This window comes from Garra rufa, chromosome 3 (assembly GCF_049309525.1).
Source record: "Garra rufa chromosome 3, GarRuf1.0, whole genome shotgun sequence".
Classification (NCBI taxonomy): domain Eukaryota; kingdom Metazoa; phylum Chordata; class Actinopteri; order Cypriniformes; family Cyprinidae; genus Garra; species Garra rufa.
Window position 1 is genome coordinate 34068312 of NC_133363.1, and position 20989 is coordinate 34089300.

Genomic DNA, 20989 nt, shown 5'->3' on the forward strand with positions numbered 1-20989 from the left:
TGCAAAAAGTATGGTCGAATGGACTGCTAAGGACTGGGGCAAAGTCATATTCTCCGATGAAGCCTCTTTCCGATTGTTTGGGGCATCTGGAAAAAGACTTGTCCGGAGAAGAAAAGGTGAGCGCTACCATCAGTCCTGTGTCATGCCAACAGTAAAGCATCCTGAGACCATTCATGTGTGGGGTTGCTTCTCATCCAAGGGAGTGGGCTCACTCACAATTTTGCCCAAAAACACAGCCATGAATAAAGAATGGTACCAAAACACCCTCCAACAGCAACTTCTTCCAACAATCCAACAACAGTTTGGTGAAGAACAATGCATTTTCCAGCACGATGGAGCACCGTGCCAGGCAAAGTGGTAACTAAGTGATAACTAAGGCAAAAGTGATAACTAAGTGGCTTGGGGACAAAAACGTTGAAATTTTGGGTCCATGGCCTGAAAACTCCCCAGATCTTAATCCCATTGAGAACTTGTGGTCAATCCTCAAGAGGCGGGTGGACAAACAAAAACCCACTAATTCTGACAAACTCCAAGAAGTGATTATGAAAGAATGGGTTGCTATCAGTCAGGATTTGGCCCAGAAGTTGATTGAGGGCATGCCCAGTCGAATTGCAGAGGTCCTGAAAAAGAAGGGCCAACACTGCAAATACTGACTCTTTGCATAAATGTCATGCAATTGTCGATAAAAGCCTTTGAAACGTATGAAGTGTTTGTAATTATATTTCAGTACATCACAGAAACAACTGAAACAAAGATCTAAAAACAGTTTAGCAGCAAACTTTGTGAAAACTAATATTTGTGTCATTCTGAAAACTTTTGGCTACGACTGTACACATCTTTATTCTGTTCAAAATTGTACATCCCTGGCTCTTAGTGCATTGCTTTTTCTTCTGGAGCATCAGTAAGCATTTAAACCCTCTGTAAAAGTTAAATATGAAAATCATAGTCATAGTTGGAAAGGGTTAAAATACACAAAAATGCTGAAAAAAAAAGTGGGATTTGAAGGATTATAAGGAAGTTTGTTTATCTTTATTCCCTCATGCACCGTCATGATCCTCATCATGCAAATCCCCCCCCCCCCCCAATTTTTTTATTAGGGTTGTATTGATTCATGATTAATCACATCCAAAATAAAAGAATTTGTGTGTGTCTATATATATATTATTTATTAGTTTTGGTTTTTTTTGCTTTTATCCTAAGCAAATTTACAAATGAGAAATACAACAAAGCAGTCAATTTGAGGAAGGCTCTGTACTCACGTCCATTTTTGTCACCTTTTAGGGACAACCAGGAGAACCTGGACAGATGGGGACCGGTGGTCCTGAAGGTGTCCTTGGGGTCCCAGGACCAATTGGGCCCAAAGGAGAAAAGGGCCATGAAGGACGCAAAGGGCCCTCTGGACCAAAAGGAGATAAGGTCAGATTTCATGGAGGGGAATTATTAAACATACATATATCAATTTCTGCTTTGATGTGTTTTTTAGTTTGTGAATGTAATGAAATGTTTACAAATGAGTATGTGCCTTCATATTAGATCTTAATACACTAACCAATGTGTAGTGTACATAGTGGTATAAAATTCCTTCTTGTGTTTTATTTCTTTTTTCACAGGGCCCAATGGGTGTTCCTGGGTTTTCTGGTAATGATGGTGTTCCAGTGAGTACACAGTTCTTGTCTCTTACTATAGTTTCACCTGTCTCTGAAAATGGTTAACTAAGCTGTTTTTACCATCCTGTGCAGGGACACCCTGGTCAGGAGGGGCCCAGGGGACCTTCAGGTTTGGACGGCTGTAATGGCACACGAGGTGAACCAGGTGACAGAGCCCGTGATGGCATTCCTGGTCTTCCCGGTTCTCCTGTAAGTTTAAGCTCAACGCACCAGACACTAACATACAAACTTAATTTTTATGTTGACACAAGTTGCATGCTCAGTTGCCTATTAATCTAATACTTTTTGTCCTACTATTTTGTCTATAAGCATAGCTGTGAAAATGTAGTGATGTCATGTATAAAAATATATAGAGAGATCAGTGTTCATGTACAGACTTTCTTTACTTGATTTTAGGGATTCCCTGGTCCAAAAGGTCAAAAAGGAGAACCATATTATTTAGATCTTTCTGAACAAGTAAGTTGCAGTCATTCTTTATCAAACCCAAGCAAATCACACGTGAGCATTTTATATATACACACAGCTCATGTGGCATTTACTGCCAGCCCTGTTAATAATATGTTTTGTGAGGTAGTTGTAAATCTGGGTGTAGAGTGCAGACCTGTCTGGGAAAATCCCTCGGCCATTTTCAACACCTCATGCATCTTTTATAGTACCTGCGGTTTTAAATCCACTCAGGTGGGCCATGTGTGCAAGCCCATGTTCTTAATGTTGCCACACGTAAGAAGGTTAATACATTTTCTGCTGTTTTAAAGAAGTTCACTTCAAGAACAAAAATTTACAGATAATTTACCCTTTTGATGTTCATGTCTTTCTTTCTTCAGTTGTAAAGAATTTATGTTTTTTGAGGAAAACATTTTAGGATTTCTCTCCATATAATGGACTTCTATAGAGCCCCTAAGTTGGAACTTCCAAAATGCAGTTTAAATGCAGCTTCAAAGGGCTCTAAACAATCCCAGATGAGGTAGAAGGGTCTTATCTAGTGAAATGATTGGTTATTTTCTAAAAAATAAATACAATTTCTATACTTTTTAACCTCAAATGCTTGCCTTGTCTAGCCTGCGTGTACTCTATGTATTCCAGTTCATGACAGTTAGCGCATCGCAGATCTAGACAAGACAAGCATTTGAGATTAAAAAAAGGTATATAAACTGTAATTTTTTTGCAAAATAACTGATCGTTTCGCTAAATAAGGCTCTTCTTCTTCGGCTGGGTTTAGAGCCCTTTGAAGCCTCATTTAAACTGCATTTTGGAAGTTCAAGTTCAGGGCACCACAGAGTCCACTAAATGGAGAAAATTCCTTAAATGTTTTCCTCAAAAAACATAATTTCTTTATGACGAAAAGATGAAGAAAGAAAGAAAGACATGAACATCTTGGATGACAATGGGGTGAGTAAATCTTTAAATTTGTGAAATTGTGTTTTGGAAGTGAACTAATTCTTTAACACAAAAGAAGGCTGATATAAACATTGACCACTCACATTATCTGTTAAAGGCACAATATGTAAGATTTTTGGAATAAAATATCAAAAAATCACTAGAGCAGTGTTATATATTGTGTTGACTTGTGTACTTACATTATCCCAAATGTTTCCAAGAATGCCTGGCAATGACGTCATACACCCTCGGTTTTTTTATTTTGTAGAAAACATTGAAAAACCAAAGACGCTTTAATATGTTATGCATTTTATTAGACAGATGACGAACACACAGAGTAGTATTATAACAGACTTTCAGCACACTCAAATGTATCTATTATGATAAAATAGCACTGCAGTTACCCACATAAACATGATTAAAATAAACTGAAGTGATCGTCTCTGACCTAATAAATGCCCCGCTGTTTTTGAGCCGTGTGTTGCGCTCGTCTCTCATCAGCAATCGCTCCAGTGGCCATGTTCGCTTCTGCGACTTTCAGCCCAACCCTGTTTCATACTACAGTCACGTTACTAAAACTTTGATACATGACCTCATTTATGAACATTATTTCTGCCTAAGTCAGATTGCGTTGGCTGTGGGAAACAAGACGACAACTCCCATGATTCCAGACTATGCCTTTGTTTCTTTGTTTGTTTTGAATATGCACCCTCTAACAGCGAAAATTACATACTGTGTCTTTAAAAAGAGGTGTCGTTCTCTATAATTGAATTCCTTGTTTACTCACTGATTCACTCACTCACTCACTCACTCACTCACTTTATTACATAAGGACTCAGGCTTTCGAGATTCAAAATAGCATAAAAACACCATAAAAGCATGATAAAAAAAGACCATATAACTCAGTTATAATTTTTGAGGTCTTTTGAGCTGAGCTACATAATGACACTACACTGCAAAAAAATGCTTTTCTTACTTAGATTATATCTAAAATATCTAAAAATTGTAAAAAAAAAAAAAAAAAAAAAGTAAAAATTAAGTACATTTTAGCTTGAAACAAGCAAAGTAATCTGCCAATGGGCTAAGATAAATATTCTTGTTTTCTGTTTGGAATAAGATTTTTTTGATTATCCCATCGGCAGATTATTTAGCTTGTTCTAAGCAAAAAAATAACTAAATTTGACTTTTTTCCTGAAAACAATTAAGTATTTTTTACTAATCTAGAAAATCCTTCTTGATTTAAGAATTTTTTTTGGCTGGAAACAAGACAAAAAATCTAAGTAAGTCTTTTTTTTTTTTTTTTTTTGCAGTGTAGTCTTCATAGATCTGTGTTTATGAACTTTATTTTATTAAACTGAATTAAATCAACACCTACTCTGAGAACCGAGATAAAAATGCTCAGCTTTTTTAGCTCAAATTGATTCATTGATGATTGAGACCAATCTGGTTCTCAGATTCGACTCTGTTGAACCTAGTTGAAGTAGTCGTTAATAGCACACTCGAAATGACTAGGATACTAGATGTGAGGTAAATAGGATATCACATGGCTTTAGAAAACAAAAAGTTTGCTTTTTGTAACTAAAAATTCTTTGTAAAATCCTTAGAATGTTATAATCGAAGGCCCTCCAGGTCCAGTGGGATTTCCCGGTCCAGCGGGGCCCAGAGGTTCAGATGGATTTCCTGTACGTATTATATCTATAAATCTATCTATCTGTCTCCAAAGAACATCTGTCTACAGTATAAAGACACTAATTTTACTGATCTCTCCTTCAACAGGGTGTGCCTGGTCCACCTGGTCCTCCTGGACCTCCAGTAAGTTAGCTATCAGCTATCTAAGAAACAGTTTTAAAATAGCATAGGTTACGTTGCATAAGTATATTATATTTAACACTTCTTCCTCCTGTCAGACAGGGGGCAGTGTGTAAACATACATGTTTTTTTGAGCACTTGCTTTGGAATGAAAGTAAATAGTGCAGTCATTACAGATGCATTAAGTCTTATAATTGTTTAAACTGTAGCTCCTGGTGTACTGTATCAATTATAAAGTATAAATGTCCTCTAGTAAAAGTGATGTCTAACTCCAGAATGGCTGAAATAACCATGCATAAAGGTTTGCTGAATGTCTCTGCTTATTCTACAGGGAAGTCCAGGTCAAGGATACAAAGGAGAGCCAGGAGAAAAGGTATGGGTTTCATCAGCTTACAAACAACTAAGCAGTCCTCCACACACAACTGCTTTTAGTTTTCACCGTTAGTGTCATTAGGTTCAGATAATACCCTCATTTCATCCAATGCTGTCAACATATTTGTTTAAGATACGTTTTAGATATAGATCTCTAGCTGAGTTCTGGATGTTTGTTCATGTATGCTTTATTGTCTTAATCAGAGCATTTTTTCTCTCTGCTGAAGGTGTATTGCATGTGTTTGTTGGTGGTTAAAACAAACACTTCTCTGAGTGTCTCTAATGTTAAAGACCCCAAGAAATTGCTTGATGACAAATTTCCTATTGAAACAATAGTCGGGGCAGGTCATATCAAATAGCTTGTCCCTTTGTATTTCAAACAGTAGTGTAACATAAAGTCACAGCCATTAACCATTATTTTGTGCTTGCTGGTTGGTTGCAGGAGAGAGACGTTCTCATTTTAAAGAGGACTCGATTGGATAGAAGTCTGTGTAGTGCAGGATATATCAACAATAGCTTTCCTGGAAGAGAAAGATTGTAAATCTAAATACGTATTTGTGCTAAATGTCAATATTTAGGAGTACACTTAGCATATAGATGGCCTGAAAGCTAACAGACATGGACTAAAAGCCCCCAAACTCTCATTTTGTTTTCATGGGGTCCTATGAATGTTTTTCATACTGTATATCTGTAAACAAAAGTCTCCACTCTCTTTAAAGAGACTGGCACACTCAGAGAATGTTTATATTGTAATGTTCAGTTCAAATAGTATTTTAATCTGCTCGGGGTCTTACTGAATATTAAAAGATTATACTGCTTTTGTCTTGCACAATAACACTGCATCACTCTTTCATTCTTATCATCTTACCCTACATCGTCTCACTCTAGATTTTCTTCTTGTCTTCTTAGTTCTGTACTCCCAGCATGCCTATTTTGTTCTATTTATGTTTTAACCCAACCGCAGTATGTTTCTATTCATCTCAACGCACACTGCACATAATAAAAGCCTTTTCCTGTAAAGGAATGTATCCTTCAGGTATGTTCAATGCAGTAAATGCTGTTGAATCTTACTAATAAGCATGGTAACACTACAAATTTTGGAATGGATTTTCTTCTGCTTTTGAATGGCAGTTCACAGATTTCATAGGTGTACAAAACAGTTTCTGTATAACTTGTAAAGTCACTCATACTGCATGTGAAGTCTCTGAGCTGCTATTCAGTTTTCTGTTTTTGAGTGGTTTGTTCTGGTGCTGGAATCACCTGCTCCAATCTTCTGTGTGCCTTTGTTTCCTTTGGTTGGGGTACTTAACCCACAGAACTCAAGAGAAAACAAGGACCAGCTAGTTCTATATTCAATTCATTGAAGATAAATCTATGAAATAAATTCGAAATAAAGCATAATTTGCATGCAGTGGCAGCAGTATATTACAAAAGGAGCCCTTAGTTCGGCTGCTCTCACTTTTCATTTCACCTTTCATTCTCTATCAATTCTTTCCTGTTTATTCTCTGTAAAAAATCACTTTCTTTATGTTTATCTTGTTTTCCAGTAAAAAATGTAAACCAAGACCCCATCAAATCAAAGTTAGAGTCCATGTGGGACCATCTATATCCTAGTGTACTCTAAACATTGACAGTAATATTAAAGTTAAACAGATATACAGTACATATTTACTAGGTGTGTTTCCATTACGGATTTGTGCAAACTTTTGCGATATTTTATAAATGTTGATAAAAAACTATTCCGAAATAACGCTGCTTCCATTAACCAATGTTATGCGACTAAAATTACATTTTTCCTCTCGCGATAAGTCATGACGACCGATGTTGGTAGGTTAATGTATATTGCAGCCACCACACTAGCCATTATTTTTAATCAAAGGAGACATAGATGTGTAGGCCTATCTTTAGCAAAGTAGCATGGGGAGCCGCTTCTGGGGCATTTCTAAAACATGCTGTGCTGTGGCTGGTATAAACATAAGCATTGACTAGAAGTGGCCACTATCAGCTCCGATGGACAATTCGGAGCCGTAATGCGCTACAGACATGTGCAGTTTAATTAAGGGGTTATTTAAACATTAATGGCAAGGTAAGCCCCTTATACTTAAGATCGGCCACATATGAAGGGTTTTTTGGAGGTTATAGTACATTAAAGAAAGATCTTGTGACCTGTAAATGTGAAAAAAATAGGTGCATTTCCATTACAGATTTGCACAAAACGTTTGTGATATTTTATAAATGTTGATAAAAAAAGGATGTTTTATGACTAAAACTTTAATTTTTCCTCTTGCGATAAGTCGTGACAATGGACATTGGTAGGTTTACATAAATTGCAGCCACCGCACTAGCCATTATTTTTAACCGAGAGAGGCATATGCGTGTATCTTTAGTGAATCAGTGCAGAGATCCGTTTCTAGGATGCTTCCTAAACGTGCCGCAGTGTGGCTCGTGCAAACACAAGCATTGACAAGAGTGGCCAATGCACCACAGACGTGTGCAGTGTAAATAAGGGGTTATCCAAGCATCAATAGCAAGGAAAGCACTTTATACTTGAGAGAGGTGTTTCTTGGAGATTAAAGAATGATCATGTGACTTTTAGGGGTGCAACGGTTCAACTTATTCACGGTTCGGTTTGTATCACGGTTTTAGAGTCACAGTTTCGGTACGGTTCAGTATGTGCTATGTTCAGGGAAAAAAATTAAAAAGTAAAGAAATAAGAATAATCTATCTAACTACAAGCAGCAGCACAAATAAATACAATAGAGTAAAGATACAAATAACATAAACAGTGATTTTTCATTTTTTTTAAGTAGGTCTAACATTAGTTTTTAGGTACAGAAACTGAATAAAATGATCAAATGTAAAAAAGCATTGCATATTTTACAGTATAAATTGAAGCTTGATCTTTATTAAAGTTACAAAAGCTATTTAATCAAGAGCAGTGAGTGATTTCCTTGTTGTTGCTGTTTGGTTAATATTAAGAAATTGCTGTCAATTTAAGAAAATGCACTGATCCAGTGCACTCATACTTAATGTTTAGCCGGCTATGTCTGCTAGGATACTTGCCAAGATGGGAATTTTGACTATTTTTGTGTGAATTTGTCTATTCAAACACAATAAAAGAGCTTAGTATTTGCGCGCGTCCTGAGGCACAGACCTTCTCACTGCGCACGCGAGTTTGCGTCTTATGGCTCTTAAATGTTGAAACTGGCAAAGATTAAATGAGTTTAGTTTAAATCCAGATAGCAATGTGTGCTATTCAGGTCTCACCTGCACACGAGCGCTATCAGCACCCGGGAGAGGACGGAATAAATGACTGCTCATATTCCAGCATAGGGCACTCGCATTGAACAAGAATGGTTTGTCCACATTTTTTATTTAATCGCTGTTGTTGTAACGTATTGGGAAGCCAGAATGCGCATCCATCAACAGAAACATACATTAGCCGAACCCTGTTTGTTTTACGTGTTATTATTTAAAACATATTACAGATGCGTTGTCAGATTCAAGTTGAACCGAGGTCCTGGTGCTCGCCGAACCGTGTGTGGAGAACCGTACGGTTCGATTTTTTTACCGAGAACCGTTGCAGCCCTAGTGACATTTACATACGCCAGTTGACCTGTAAATGCGGAAAATATTTTGCAACATATACCTTTTTTGAATTGCCTGAATAACCACCTCATGTGAGCGTAAAAACTTTTTTGTGATATATGAGAGTTTTTGCGAAATTTATGTTTCCATTAGGCGTATTTTCAATTTGCGCAATATGAAGGGTAACGGAAATGCGGCTATTGTTTCCATTGCAGTTTTGCGAAATATTCCTTTTTAGAATTGCCTGAATAACCACCTCATGCGAGTGTAAAAACTTTTTTGCATTATATGGGAGTTTTTGCTAAATTGACGTGTTTCCATTAGGCGTATTTTCAATTAGCAATTTTGATTTGCGCAATTTAAAGGGTAATGGAAACGCGGCTACTGTTTCCATTGCAGTTTTGCGAAATATTCCTTTTTTGGATTGACTGAAAAACCACTTCATGCGAGCATAAAAACGGTTTTGCGATATATGGAGGTTTTTGCGATAGTGACGTATTTCCACTGGGCATATTTTCAATTCGCAGTTTCAATTTGCGCAATTTGAAGGGAAATGGAAACGCAGCTACAGTCTTTCTCTTCTGGAGAAAAAATTACCAAAAATGCTGATTACTCTTTCTGATTATTTCTTCACTACTAAATGTTTTATTAAATCAAAATGACTACTGACCAGCAAATAGCAAATTATGCTTCATTGCTGTGACATAACCGAAGCCTTTTTTTCAAACACTTAAATATCTCAAATGTCAAATAAAGAAGGCAGCGTGAGAAAATGCAGAAAACTACATTCATCAAGCAATTTAATGGGGTGTTGTCTTGAATAAAGTGAATAAAGTTAGTTTTTTCTTACATAAACCAAAATTTGCTAATGGGGTGAGAAATATAAACAGGATATATGTGACCCTGGACCACAAAACCAGTCTTAAGTAGCATGGGTATATTTGTAGCAACAGCCAACAATACATTGTATGGGTCAAAATTATCGATTTTTCTTTTATGCCAAAAATCATTATGATATTAAGTAAAGATCATGTTCCATGAAGATATTTTGTATATTTTCTACCATAAATATATAAAATCTTGATTTTTGATTAGTAATATGCATTGCTAAGAACTTCATTTGGACAACTTTTAAGGCGATTTTCTCAATATTTAGATTTTTTTGCACCCTCACATTCCAGGTTTTCAAATAGTTGTATCTCAGACAAACAATATATCAATGGAAAGCTTATTTACTCAGCTTTCAGATGACATAAGAATCTCAATTTTGACAAATTTACACTTATGACTGGTTTTGTGGTCCAGGGTCACATATATTGTTTAAGATTGTTTGGGACATTTTTACTGGAAAATAAGACAAAATTACTGATGCAGAATCAGATTTCTGCCATGTTTCTTCTGCCTATTGTTCTCATACTACCCTTTCACATCATTCCCTCTTTTATTTGAACATGTTCAGTTTTACGGTCTCTCTCTCTTTCTCTTCTTATTCTTGCTCTTTCCCTGACCAAGACTCTTTCTCAATTTCTCTCTCTCTCTCTCTGTGATAAAATCCTGGGCTCTAATGTGTCAAATGTCTGTGTTGTGGATCTCAGGGGGATGTTGGTCTACCAGGACTCAGGGGCAGTCCGGCCGTTCAGTTTAACGCACCACCATTAAGCACTATCAACAAAGGAGAAAAGGTAACACACAGGGGAGCGGTGATGCCAACCCAGGGAAGAGCAACGCCAGGGTGAGAGGATGTGAATGGAGAGGAGCAGTAGAGGGCACTGAACCACATCATTGCTCCAGGAAAAATGTTCTGGAATGTTTTGACAGTTTATTAATTGGGACTGACATCTGTAAACACTTTGATTATGAGAATCATAGAGACCCTGAAAGTTACAGAGGGGGGATGGTTAGTTGTATAATTTAACAGGGAGAGATAAATATGCATCTAGTGTGAAAATATGTGGTTCATTACCAATGCTCCTTCATTCTGCCTATGTCCATTCATCTCCTCATCACCCTGATCTCCCCACTGCTCTGGCAGTGGTCACAGTAATCTTAACGTTCTTCTTCAAACCCCCAAAAACTTCTCACCACATGCCACCTCTTCAACATGCTCCGCCGCTACCGTCTCCAAACAGCCTCCCCATCACCCCTCATCGTGTCCCATATAAAAAAAAAATCTCTCTTCCTTGGTTACCGTATCCAGGGAGATGTGGGCTCGCCCGGTGACCCAGGCCGCCCACTGGTCAATGGAGTGGTGGAGCTTGTTGGCTTTCCAAAAGGAGACAAAGGAACTAAGGTTTGTGAGGAAAACACAGCTGTGAGGATCTAAACCTAGGATGAAGTCAGTCGACACCGTCCTCCTCAAAATATTTTCTACAGTTTCTTTGTCCCCTTGTACGTCAGACCTGCTATCCAGGACGGTCCACTTTGTGCTTGATGTATACATGCCGTACTTCACCCTGTGGTGAACATTGATGGTGGTGTCCATAAGGTCTTCATATTTGGTGGTGATTTCAGTCACATGTTCCAGCAATGCTTAGATTATGTGTGCATATTTGTAGTTACCACTGGACACCTCAGTCATATTACAAATGTATAAATACCACTATGTAGATAATGCATGCATTTTGATCTCAATGAAATTGATTTTAAGTGTGGTTTAAGTGTTAGATGAGCTTTTTGAAACTGTATACTTCTATTTAATGATTTACACTATTATATGATTTTTAGTAACGCTTTACAATAAGGTTCATTAGTTAACATTAGTTAACATGAACTAAGAATGAATAATACTTCTACAGCATTTACTAATCTTAGTTCATGTTAATTTTAGCATTTACTAATACATTATTAAAATCACAATTTGTGTTTGTTAACATTAGTTAGTGCACTCTGAACTAACATGAACCAGCAATGAACGACTGTATTTTTATTAACTAACATTAACAAAGATTAATAAATAGTGTAATGTGTTGTTTATTGTTCGTTCATGTTAGTTAATACATTAACTAATGTTAACAAATGACACCTTATTGTAAAGTGTTACAGATTTTCTTTAAATATTTTTTTTTTTATTCGGCAAGAATTAATTAATTTGATCTCAGGTGACAACAATGATATTTAAAATGTTACAAAAAATTATATTTCATACAATTTCTGTTCTTTTGAATGTTCTGTTCATCAAACAATACAAAAAAAAAAAATTCACAGTTTCCAGAAAGCAGATTTTTAATAATGGTATATTAAGCAGCAAAATGTAGTATAATACTGAATGTCACAGTACTATTTTTATTGTATTTTTGATCAAACAAATGCAGCCTTGGCAAGGATAAGAGACTCCTTTCAAAAGCAATAAAAAACGTTAGGGGTCAACCGATTATTAGCGCCGATATTAAGCATTTTTATGGTTATCGGTATCGGCCATTTTCAAAACCGATTTGCCCAAAAAATAATTTAAAAGCATTTAAATGAAGTTTTTGTCAGAACTCTTGTTATTATTAATTTTTGCATTAATTTTCATTTTTACACCAGACATAATATCATCGCAGATAATCGGTCAACCTGATATAAGCATTTTTATGGTTATCGGTATCAATCATTTTCAAAAACTTTTGATCAAATGAATGCAGCCTTGGCTAGGATAAGAAACTCCTTTCAAAAACAAAAAAAAACGTTGGGGGTCAACCGATTATTGGCGCCAATATTAAGCATTTTTATGGTTATCAGTATCGGCCATTTCCAAAACCGATTTGCCCATAAAATAATTTAAAAGCATTTAAAACTATTAATTTTTGCATTCATTTTCATTTTTACACCAGACATAATATCATCGCTGATAATCGGTCAACCTGATATAAGCATTTTTATGGTTATTGGTATCAGTCATTTTCAAAACCGATTTGCCGATCAAAAAACTTAAACACTTTTAAAGAACGTTTTTGTCAGAGCCCTTGTTATTCTTAATTCTTCATTTTCATTGTTACACCAGACATATATATCAGTTTAATCTGTAGTAATCGGTTTCGGCATCGGCCTTGAAAAACTGTAAAAATTTAAGGTTCCTGTTTGTTTCATTTGGAGCCCAAATCACAACACAGGACATTCAACTGAATTGAAATTTGTATATTTCCTGCATAGATAAATAAATAAATTGCTGCATATTGTATTGTGTAATATTTCTTGACCCTAGAAATAGTGTCATTGAAGCTTCATTAACAGGCAGTCTTTTCACATACTGATTAACATTTGTATGCCATTTTTACACTAAAATACTAAAAACAGAAGAAAGTTTAAAGTTTAAATATTTTCAAAGCTCAGTTGATTTTCAGGTGTAAAAAGCTACTTAATTTCTATCCCAGTCACAATTGCTCTTAAAAAAAACACAAATTGACATTATGAATTCTCAGTTTTTCTTTTTTCTCTCTCTCTATCTCTCTTTTCCTCAGGGTGACAAAGGCTATGCCGGTTCTCCAGGTTTTCCAGGGAGACAAGGACCTCCAGTGAGTAATCAAAACAGCTTGTCACCCCAATTCATGTTTGATATGTTGTTGTTTGAAACTGAAAAGACATATTTTTTGCACATATATAGAGCCCATTTGGGTATAGAGGTGAGACTGGAGAAAAGGGAATCCTGGGCTTGCCAGGCTTAAGGGTAGGTGATGTTACTGCTACATATTGTGATTCACCATAGAGTACATCATTTCAGAAGATTTAACTCTACATCTCAGTTTGTTTGTTTATACTATGTTAGAAATTAAGTATTCAACATTTTTATGTGACCATGGACCACAAAACCAGTCTTAGCACAGGTAGCACAGGTATATTTGTAGCAATAGCCAAAAATACATTGTATGGGTCAAAATTATCTGTTTTTCTTTTATGCCAAAAATCATTAGGATATTAAATAAAGATCAAGATATTTTGTAAATTTCCTACTGTAAATATATCACTTATAAACTTAATTTTTGATTATTAATATGCATTGCTAAGAACTAACAACTGTCCTAACAATTATTGTAATTATTATTATTGTTTATTTATTTAGCTTCCAGATGATGTATAAATCTCAATTTAAAAAAATGACCCTTATGACTGAATTGTTTGACATGACAGGGTCCACCTGGTCTGAACGGTCCTCCTGGACTTCCTGGGATAAAAGTAAGATATGAAAGTCTTTATTTTAAACAATTTTTCTCTTATATCTTCATTAGATACCAAACATCTTCTGTCTCCTCTTTAGGGCTTCCCTGGGACTCAGGGTTTTCCGGGACAACCAGGCTTTAGCGGCCCAAAGGTAAAAACAAAGATTAAGAAGTACACAGATATTTATTTCATAAACAGAAATATGTTATAAAGTAGCATATTGTAAATATATTTTTAGGGTGAGAGAGGAGAGCCAGGTCCACCTGGACCAATTGTGGGTACATCAAATGGAATTAAAGGTATCAGAAATAACCATTATTTCAGTCATAGAGATTGCATTTATCTTTCCGAAACAATTTTCATTTTCATACACTTTCATGATGTTACGTAGTCATTGCTTCATATGTATAGTTGTACAAATGTACAGTCTTCAGTGTTTATTTAAATTACTTGTACCTAGGTCCTCCTGGTGATCCTGGCTTTCCTGGTTATCCAGGGATAACTGGAGATACAGGTTTTCCAGGGCTTCCTGGTCAGCCTGGTCCCCCTGGAGTGCCTTCTTTTCTCACAGGTACTATTGACATACATTTGCATTTTAAGGCTTAATGGCTAAAATGTTCTACAGTATCACTTTAAGTCATGGTTGTCGACAAGTTAACGAGAGACCACGGGAAACAGTGGGCAATATGCTTTTAAAGTGGTTAATATAGGAGGAGTATTTCAAAGTCATTTATATGTGCCAAACCTCCTGCTGCCAGCTGGTGGTGCTATGACTATAACGGAATATTGACATAGATGTCTTCAGACCAGAATTTCTATCAAACGTGAATTTTGGTGCAGATTGAACATGGTATGTTTGAATTAGTTTAAAACATGACATTTTCTGTTGCCAGCAAGTAGCGCTATAACTATAACTGCATATTATCATGTAGATGTCTGCAGGCCAGGACTTTTACCAAACATGTGAAATTTGAGGCAGATCTGACATTGCATTTTTTAATTAAGTGTAAAACAATTTCCTGTTGTCAGCAGGTGGCGCTATAATTATAACAAAATATTAGCCTTTAAATATGTTCAGGCCAGGACTCTTATTGAATATGTGAAGTTTGGGGCAATGTTGTCACTCCGCCATAGGCACGCCCTCTAACGAAAATTCAAGATCTTCTCTAGGAGGAGTTTGTTACAGCGTGAAACATGACACTTCCTGTTGCCAAAAGGTAGCGCTATGACTATAATATGGGCATAGGCATGTGTTCAGGACAGGAGTCTTATCAAACATGTGAATTTTGGTTCATATCGGACATTGTATGACTGAATTACATCAACTTCCTGTTTTATGGCGAAACATCAAAGTTTGTCAGGCCGCCACAGCCAATTTTATGTCACAATGGGCTTTAGATTACACTGATCAAATTTGGTATTGATCTGTTCAAATATCTAGGAGGATTTTGTTTAAATACAATGCATGAAAATGGCAAAAACACAAAAATTGTAAAGAAATTTAAAAATAACAGACTTCCTGTTGGGTTTTGGACTTCGCACGGGGGGTACTTTTTTGTAGGTATTGGTGTGACATGTTACATGTGTCTACCGAATTTCATGCAGGTATGTGATACATAGCTAGAGCGACACTTCATTACAAATTTAATAGATGGTGCTATCAAGCCATTTTGCATTTTTTTGTAAATTTTTACCACTTGTGTGTGTGTACGAAGTTTCATGAGATTTCAAGCATGTTTAGGCCCTCAAATGCAATGCAATTAATTTTTGAGAAGAAGAAAAAGGAACTAAGCAATTCCAATAGGGTCCTCTTAGCACTGGTGCTAAGGCCATAATAAATTAAACAATTCCATTGAGGTCCTCACACCACCGGTGCTCAGGCCCTAAAAATTAGCATCTAGGTCACAACCAGAACTGTCACCGAACTAGACAGAAATGTTAGGGCTCAGACCTCATGCTCTAGACACAAAAAGAAACAGGAGAGCACACAACTAAAGAATAACCGCATAACAACCACATAGCAGCGTGCGAAAACTCCTCAAAACTCCTTAGCAATGCCCTAAAAAAACATTCACAACACCCTAGTGTCAATATGATGATGATAACTGTAAGTCTTGGTTTTCTATTCAGGTCGTCCAGGCGTTCCTGGGTTCCCTGGTGGTCGTGGCCCCAAAGGACCGAGGGGAAACCCAGGTCGGGATTCTTATGGTCCTGAAGGTCTTTCTGGAAGTCAGGGCCTTCCTGGACCTCCAGGTCTCCCTGGACCACCAGGCACTTCACGTAAGCTTTTGCAGATGATGATGGTTATCTTAATTTCTATCTTAGTTAGTAGATCCTTGGGGAGCATTTGCAGGTTATCACTTTTCTTATTTTAATCCTTCTATCTAGCAAACCTGTTCCTTGCTGGACTACCTGGTTTTCCAGGTCGGCCTGGTCAGAGAGGACCTCCTGGAAACAGAGGCTTTATAGGGTTTAAAGGTAAGGTGTTTTGTTGTAGAACTGAAATTAGCGATATTAGGTTTCATTTAGACAATTGTGTTGAATGGAATTCTTGGACTTCTTCCGTACTTGCAGGAGAAAATGGTGACTGCAACTGTTTGGGTGGAGGAACAATTGGTGGACAGGGACCTCAAGGGCCTCCAGGGCCCACAGGTTTTGCAGGACTCAATGGCGTCAAGGGAGAAATTGGTGACATAGGCGTCCCAGGAACCCGTGGTCCACAGGGCCTTGATGTAAGATATTAATTAATATTACATTAGCTTGGATCAGTTTGGCTAATGCCTTGAGGGTTTTCAGAGGACACTGAATGAAATTACATGCAGAGGTAGCATCTTGGTGGTGGGAATGGAATAAAATAAATCACAAAAATTCACTGCTAAGGTTAATTAATTACCATAATTTCTTATTGATACTTGAGAAACATTGGATTTATCAAAATTCCAAAATTGTTTACAATTATAAGGCTTGCTTTGTTTTAGGGTCGTGCAGGTGACCGAGGCTTTAGAGGGCGTAAAGGAGAGAAGGGTAATTCATTCTTTCCAGAAGGCAGAGGACAAAAGGGTGATATGGGTCAACAGGGTCTTCCTGGACCACTTGGTGAAAGCGGCAACCCTGGAAGAGATGGATCTCCTGGCTTCCCTGGACAACCAGGTCTACCCGTGAGTAGATTTTCCTTTTTCTTTCTGTCATTTAATTTCTGCCAAAGAAGGTATGTGGTCCTTCTTGCCTGTAGTAATTCTGATTCTGACTTTCAACCAGTGAGATCTCTGAATTTCTAAGTTCTTCCTCTACAGGGGGAGCCTGGTGTGGGGGTGACTGGAGATAAAGGTTTTCCTGGTAATCCAGGGTTCAAAGGTCGTCCTGGTGACAGGGGCGCACCTGGTATTGGCTATCCTGGTGTAGCTGGATTCAAAGGTGCACAAGGTGATCCTGGATTCAATGGTCTTCCTGGAACACCTGGACCTCCAGGTTCTCCAGGTAAGTAGAAGCAACACCTAAGTAACACTTTAACAATAACTACCAATCTCCTCAAGAGACTTACTTGTTTTGTGAGTTTAAAGTACAAGATTAAACAGTATAAGATGAGCTTGGTTGAAAAAGCTTCAGTTTACAGATTGCTAATCCTCATCTTGACAAGCATTCATCTTGTCAATCTTTGGACGTGTGTGAGAGTGAATGGGTGTGCAAGTGAATCTTTACATATTGCCTGTGCTAACAGAAATTTTGACCTCTTTGCAAGCCATTCCATTCAGAGAGAAATTGAGCAGGTGCAATTAAATCGTAACAAGTCTTAACATTCATATCTGAATCACCAAATCTTTTCACTTCTCTGCATGCTCTCTATCTCGCTCTCTCTGAGTAATGGAATGGCTTTGACACAGCCGTGCACATGTTCCCCTTTTAAATTTCTTTGTTTGCACTGCTTTAACCGAATGTGCTGGAATATTTGAATGAGCTTTTTTAATTCTCTACTAAAGGTACAATCATTTTCATGCTTGTGCATTTGATTTCTTATTGATGCTGCCCGAATGAACTGATTCATCAACCGATTGATTGACAGCTTCTCTTGCAATCTTTCTTGCCCTTGCATGTTGTCTGACTAGGTGACAGCTGTGGGCAGGCAAGGCTTAATGATGCCTCTTTGGATGAGGGAGGTGAGATGTGAAGCCCAGAGCTGCAGCCAGTAAAATTTAAAAAAAAAATCTGATGGCCTCACTGTATCAGACAGCTTAACTGTAAAGTGTCAACTAGGGATGCACCGATACGAATTGGCCGATCATGCTTGCGCGTTTTGTCAGTAAAGCCGGTTCTGTAATCAGCGGTAAATGCCATCAGGTGCGTGATTTCACGTTGAGCTGTATATACTACACACAGCCGTTGTTTACCGACGAGCTGCGCAAATCAATGTTCATTATCAGTGTGAAAGTGCGCAGCTCGTCAGTGAACAACGGCTGTGTGTAGTATATACGGCTCAACGTGAAATCACGCACCTGATGGCATTTACCGCTGATTACAGAACCGGCTTTACTGACAAAACGCGCAAGTGATCGGCCGATACGGATCGGTGCATCCCTAGTGTCAACCAAACCTGACCATAAATTAACCTTCATTTTTTAATTTCCCTGATATGTCTAATCCAGTTAGTGTCTTGCCATTCTGTAAAATTGGTAGTTGCCATATAACAGCCGTCTTTTGCCAGTCATTTAACAAAATTTGTGCATGTTATTAGCCTTTCTATACTGACTTTACTTGGGGAGGGTTTATTTTTATTGTTTTATTTGTTTGAGGTATGAAAATAAACTTTTATCAGATTTTGAATACTCTGGTACACCATCAAAGGCCCATTACTTGATTTGCTTTGCATACCCTTTAAAGCTGCTTTAGAACTCTACGATTTAAAAAAAAAAGTGCTATAGAAGTAAATTGAAAATTCTCTGTGGTAATTGACAGCATATGATTAACCACCCTACCCTTCACATTAAAAGATTAGTTCAATTCCAGAATAAAGATTTCATGATAATTTACTCACCCCCATGTCATCCAAGATGTTTTTTCTTTCTTCAGTCAAAAAGAAATTAAGATTTTTGTGGAATATATTCCAGGATTTTTCTCCATATACTGGACTTCAATGGTGGCCAACGGGTTGAAGGTCCAAATTGCTGTTTCAAAGCAGCTAGCCAAAAGATTGGTCATTTTCTAAATAAGAAAATGTATACTTTTTAACCACAAATGCTCATCTTGCACTAGCTTGACCTCACACATTACGTAGGAAAGGGCATGTAGGTGGAAGTATCAACCCAGTGTTTTCAAAGCAAACGTGCAAAGAAACTCAAACACCCTTTACAAAAAAGGTAAAACAAAAATGTTGGATGGTTTTGAAGTTGCAGAAGAAAGTTTGCAGAAGAGATTTCCTTCAGCGTTACCGGTTCTGAAGCTCGTATAGAACAAGACAATGAACTTGACTTTGGCCGGCCAGCTTATCACGTCATTAACAAGGCGCCTACCAGTATAAAAGGGGCACTTGTAAATACATCAACCATCTTTTTGTCTTCAGTCTCCTTGTTCGAAGCGTGAGTAGGATGACGACTCCCAGAGTGAAACAATTCAGGAAGTGTGCAGCTCCGTGTCAGAGAAGTCTGACACCGGATGATGCACACAGCCTATGTGTAATGTGTTTGGGTGAAGAGCATGCGCGCTCTGTTCTCGAGGGAACGGAGTGCTTTCATTGTAAGAGCTTCCCTCTTAGGAAGCTTCGCTCTCGTTTGTCCCTTTTCTCGAGGGAATTGGGACATTCATCTGCCCCACGTGGCTCGGATCCCGCAGCAGCCGAGGCTGCCCGGCGATTGAGATCGTGGGGTTCACAGATGGAGCTCGCTGACGAGTTTGAGAGAGGGGTTTGTCTCTCACGCTCGCCAGCGGCTGACAAGGGCGCGCTGCTGGATGAGGATGTTTTATCTCTTACATCCTCCGATCCAGCAGTGAGTTCTCTTTTGGCTGCAAGCCAGGGCGAGCAGGAAGTGGCTGATATGGACGAAGAGGAATTTTCTGAGTCCATTCAGCCTGCCTGCCCCGCGTATGAGGAGTTGATGGCCGTTATGGAGCGCGCTGCTTTGCGATTAGATCTGCAGTGGAGGCGCACGCAGGGAGAGGTCGCTAATGTTAGGTTAGATGAGCAATATTTTCCTGGCCATAACATGCCACCTCCTGCGATCCTCCCATTCCTTTCCGACCTACATAATGAGGTCGAGAAGGCATGGGATAAGCCATACTCGGCCCGCATTCACAGACATCAGTATCTTAACTATGATACGCTGGCTAGCTATCTTTCAGCGGGGGTAACATCGACGCTTAAGGCTCCGACCCTGCCATCCAAACCGCTGAAAGAAACGCCACGGTTGAACGGCAGGGCATACGCGGCTGTGGGTCAGGCTGGTGCAGGCTTTCCCCTGACGAGGTGACTGAGCTGCGCCGCACCACTGATCTGTCTCTGAGGGCCACCAAGCAGACTGCGACCACGGTTGGCCGGGCCATGGCTGCCTTGGTGGCCACAGAGAGACATCTGTGGGTGAACCTGGCGGACATCGGGGAGAAAGAGAAGCGCTTTCTCCTCGATGCGGCGGTTTCGCCTTCCGAATTGTTCGCCACATCCGTTGAGACGGTGGTCGAGAAATTCAGGGAGGCGAAGGCGCGCTCAGCGGCATTTAAATCCTTCATCCCTCGCTGGTCCGCGCCCCCCACACGAACGCAGGGGAAAGCCTGGCACGCCATGGTCTGAGGGTCAGAGGCAGGGCCAGGCGGCTAGTGTGGCCACTCGAGACCCTCCTCCTAGTAGGAGTAGGTCTCAGAGGAGACATGACTCGCGGCGTTGGAGAGGGGATCTTAGGGAAACGATCCAGCGCAGGCGCAGCGGCAGGCCTGGAGCAGGTACCTAGGGTCTCCTCTCCCTCACGGTCGTTCGGCCGCCTGCCTTTTTCCTCCTCCTAAGACTCTGGGGCTGGGCCGATGATGAGATTCATAAGTTCAATCTGATGGCCCGGTAC

At 38.7% G+C, this 20989-nt stretch overlaps 1 protein-coding gene across 3 annotated transcripts in view; it reads left to right on the forward strand.

Moving 5' to 3' along the window:
* Window positions 1-20989, forward strand: part of col4a6 (collagen, type IV, alpha 6) — a 133641-nt gene that overhangs the window by 89055 nt on the left and 23597 nt on the right. Inside the window, exons 5-24 of one of the 3 annotated variants that reach the window (XM_073835986.1) lie at window positions 1282-1416; window positions 1611-1655; window positions 1740-1856; window positions 2064-2123; window positions 4649-4726; window positions 4821-4856; window positions 5185-5226; window positions 10409-10495; window positions 13253-13306; window positions 13396-13458; window positions 13920-13964; window positions 14047-14100; window positions 14188-14248; window positions 14410-14520; window positions 16080-16229; window positions 16338-16427; window positions 16524-16681; window positions 16928-17107; window positions 17243-17426; window positions 18053-18103. In XM_073835986.1, the coding sequence (XP_073692087.1) occupies window positions 1282-1416; window positions 1611-1655; window positions 1740-1856; window positions 2064-2123; window positions 4649-4726; window positions 4821-4856; window positions 5185-5226; window positions 10409-10495; window positions 13253-13306; window positions 13396-13458; window positions 13920-13964; window positions 14047-14100; window positions 14188-14248; window positions 14410-14520; window positions 16080-16229; window positions 16338-16427; window positions 16524-16681; window positions 16928-17107; window positions 17243-17426; window positions 18053-18103 (1801 nt within the window). Of the gene's footprint in view, window positions 1-1281; window positions 1417-1610; window positions 1656-1739; window positions 1857-2063; window positions 2124-4648; window positions 4727-4820; window positions 4857-5184; window positions 5227-10408; window positions 10496-11010; window positions 11104-13252; window positions 13307-13395; window positions 13459-13919; window positions 13965-14046; window positions 14101-14187; window positions 14249-14409; window positions 14521-16079; window positions 16230-16337; window positions 16428-16523; window positions 16682-16927; window positions 17108-17242; window positions 17427-18052; window positions 18104-20989 lie in introns of all 3 variants that reach the window. The other 2 variants (XM_073835985.1, XM_073835987.1) reach the window with 2 other exon arrangements.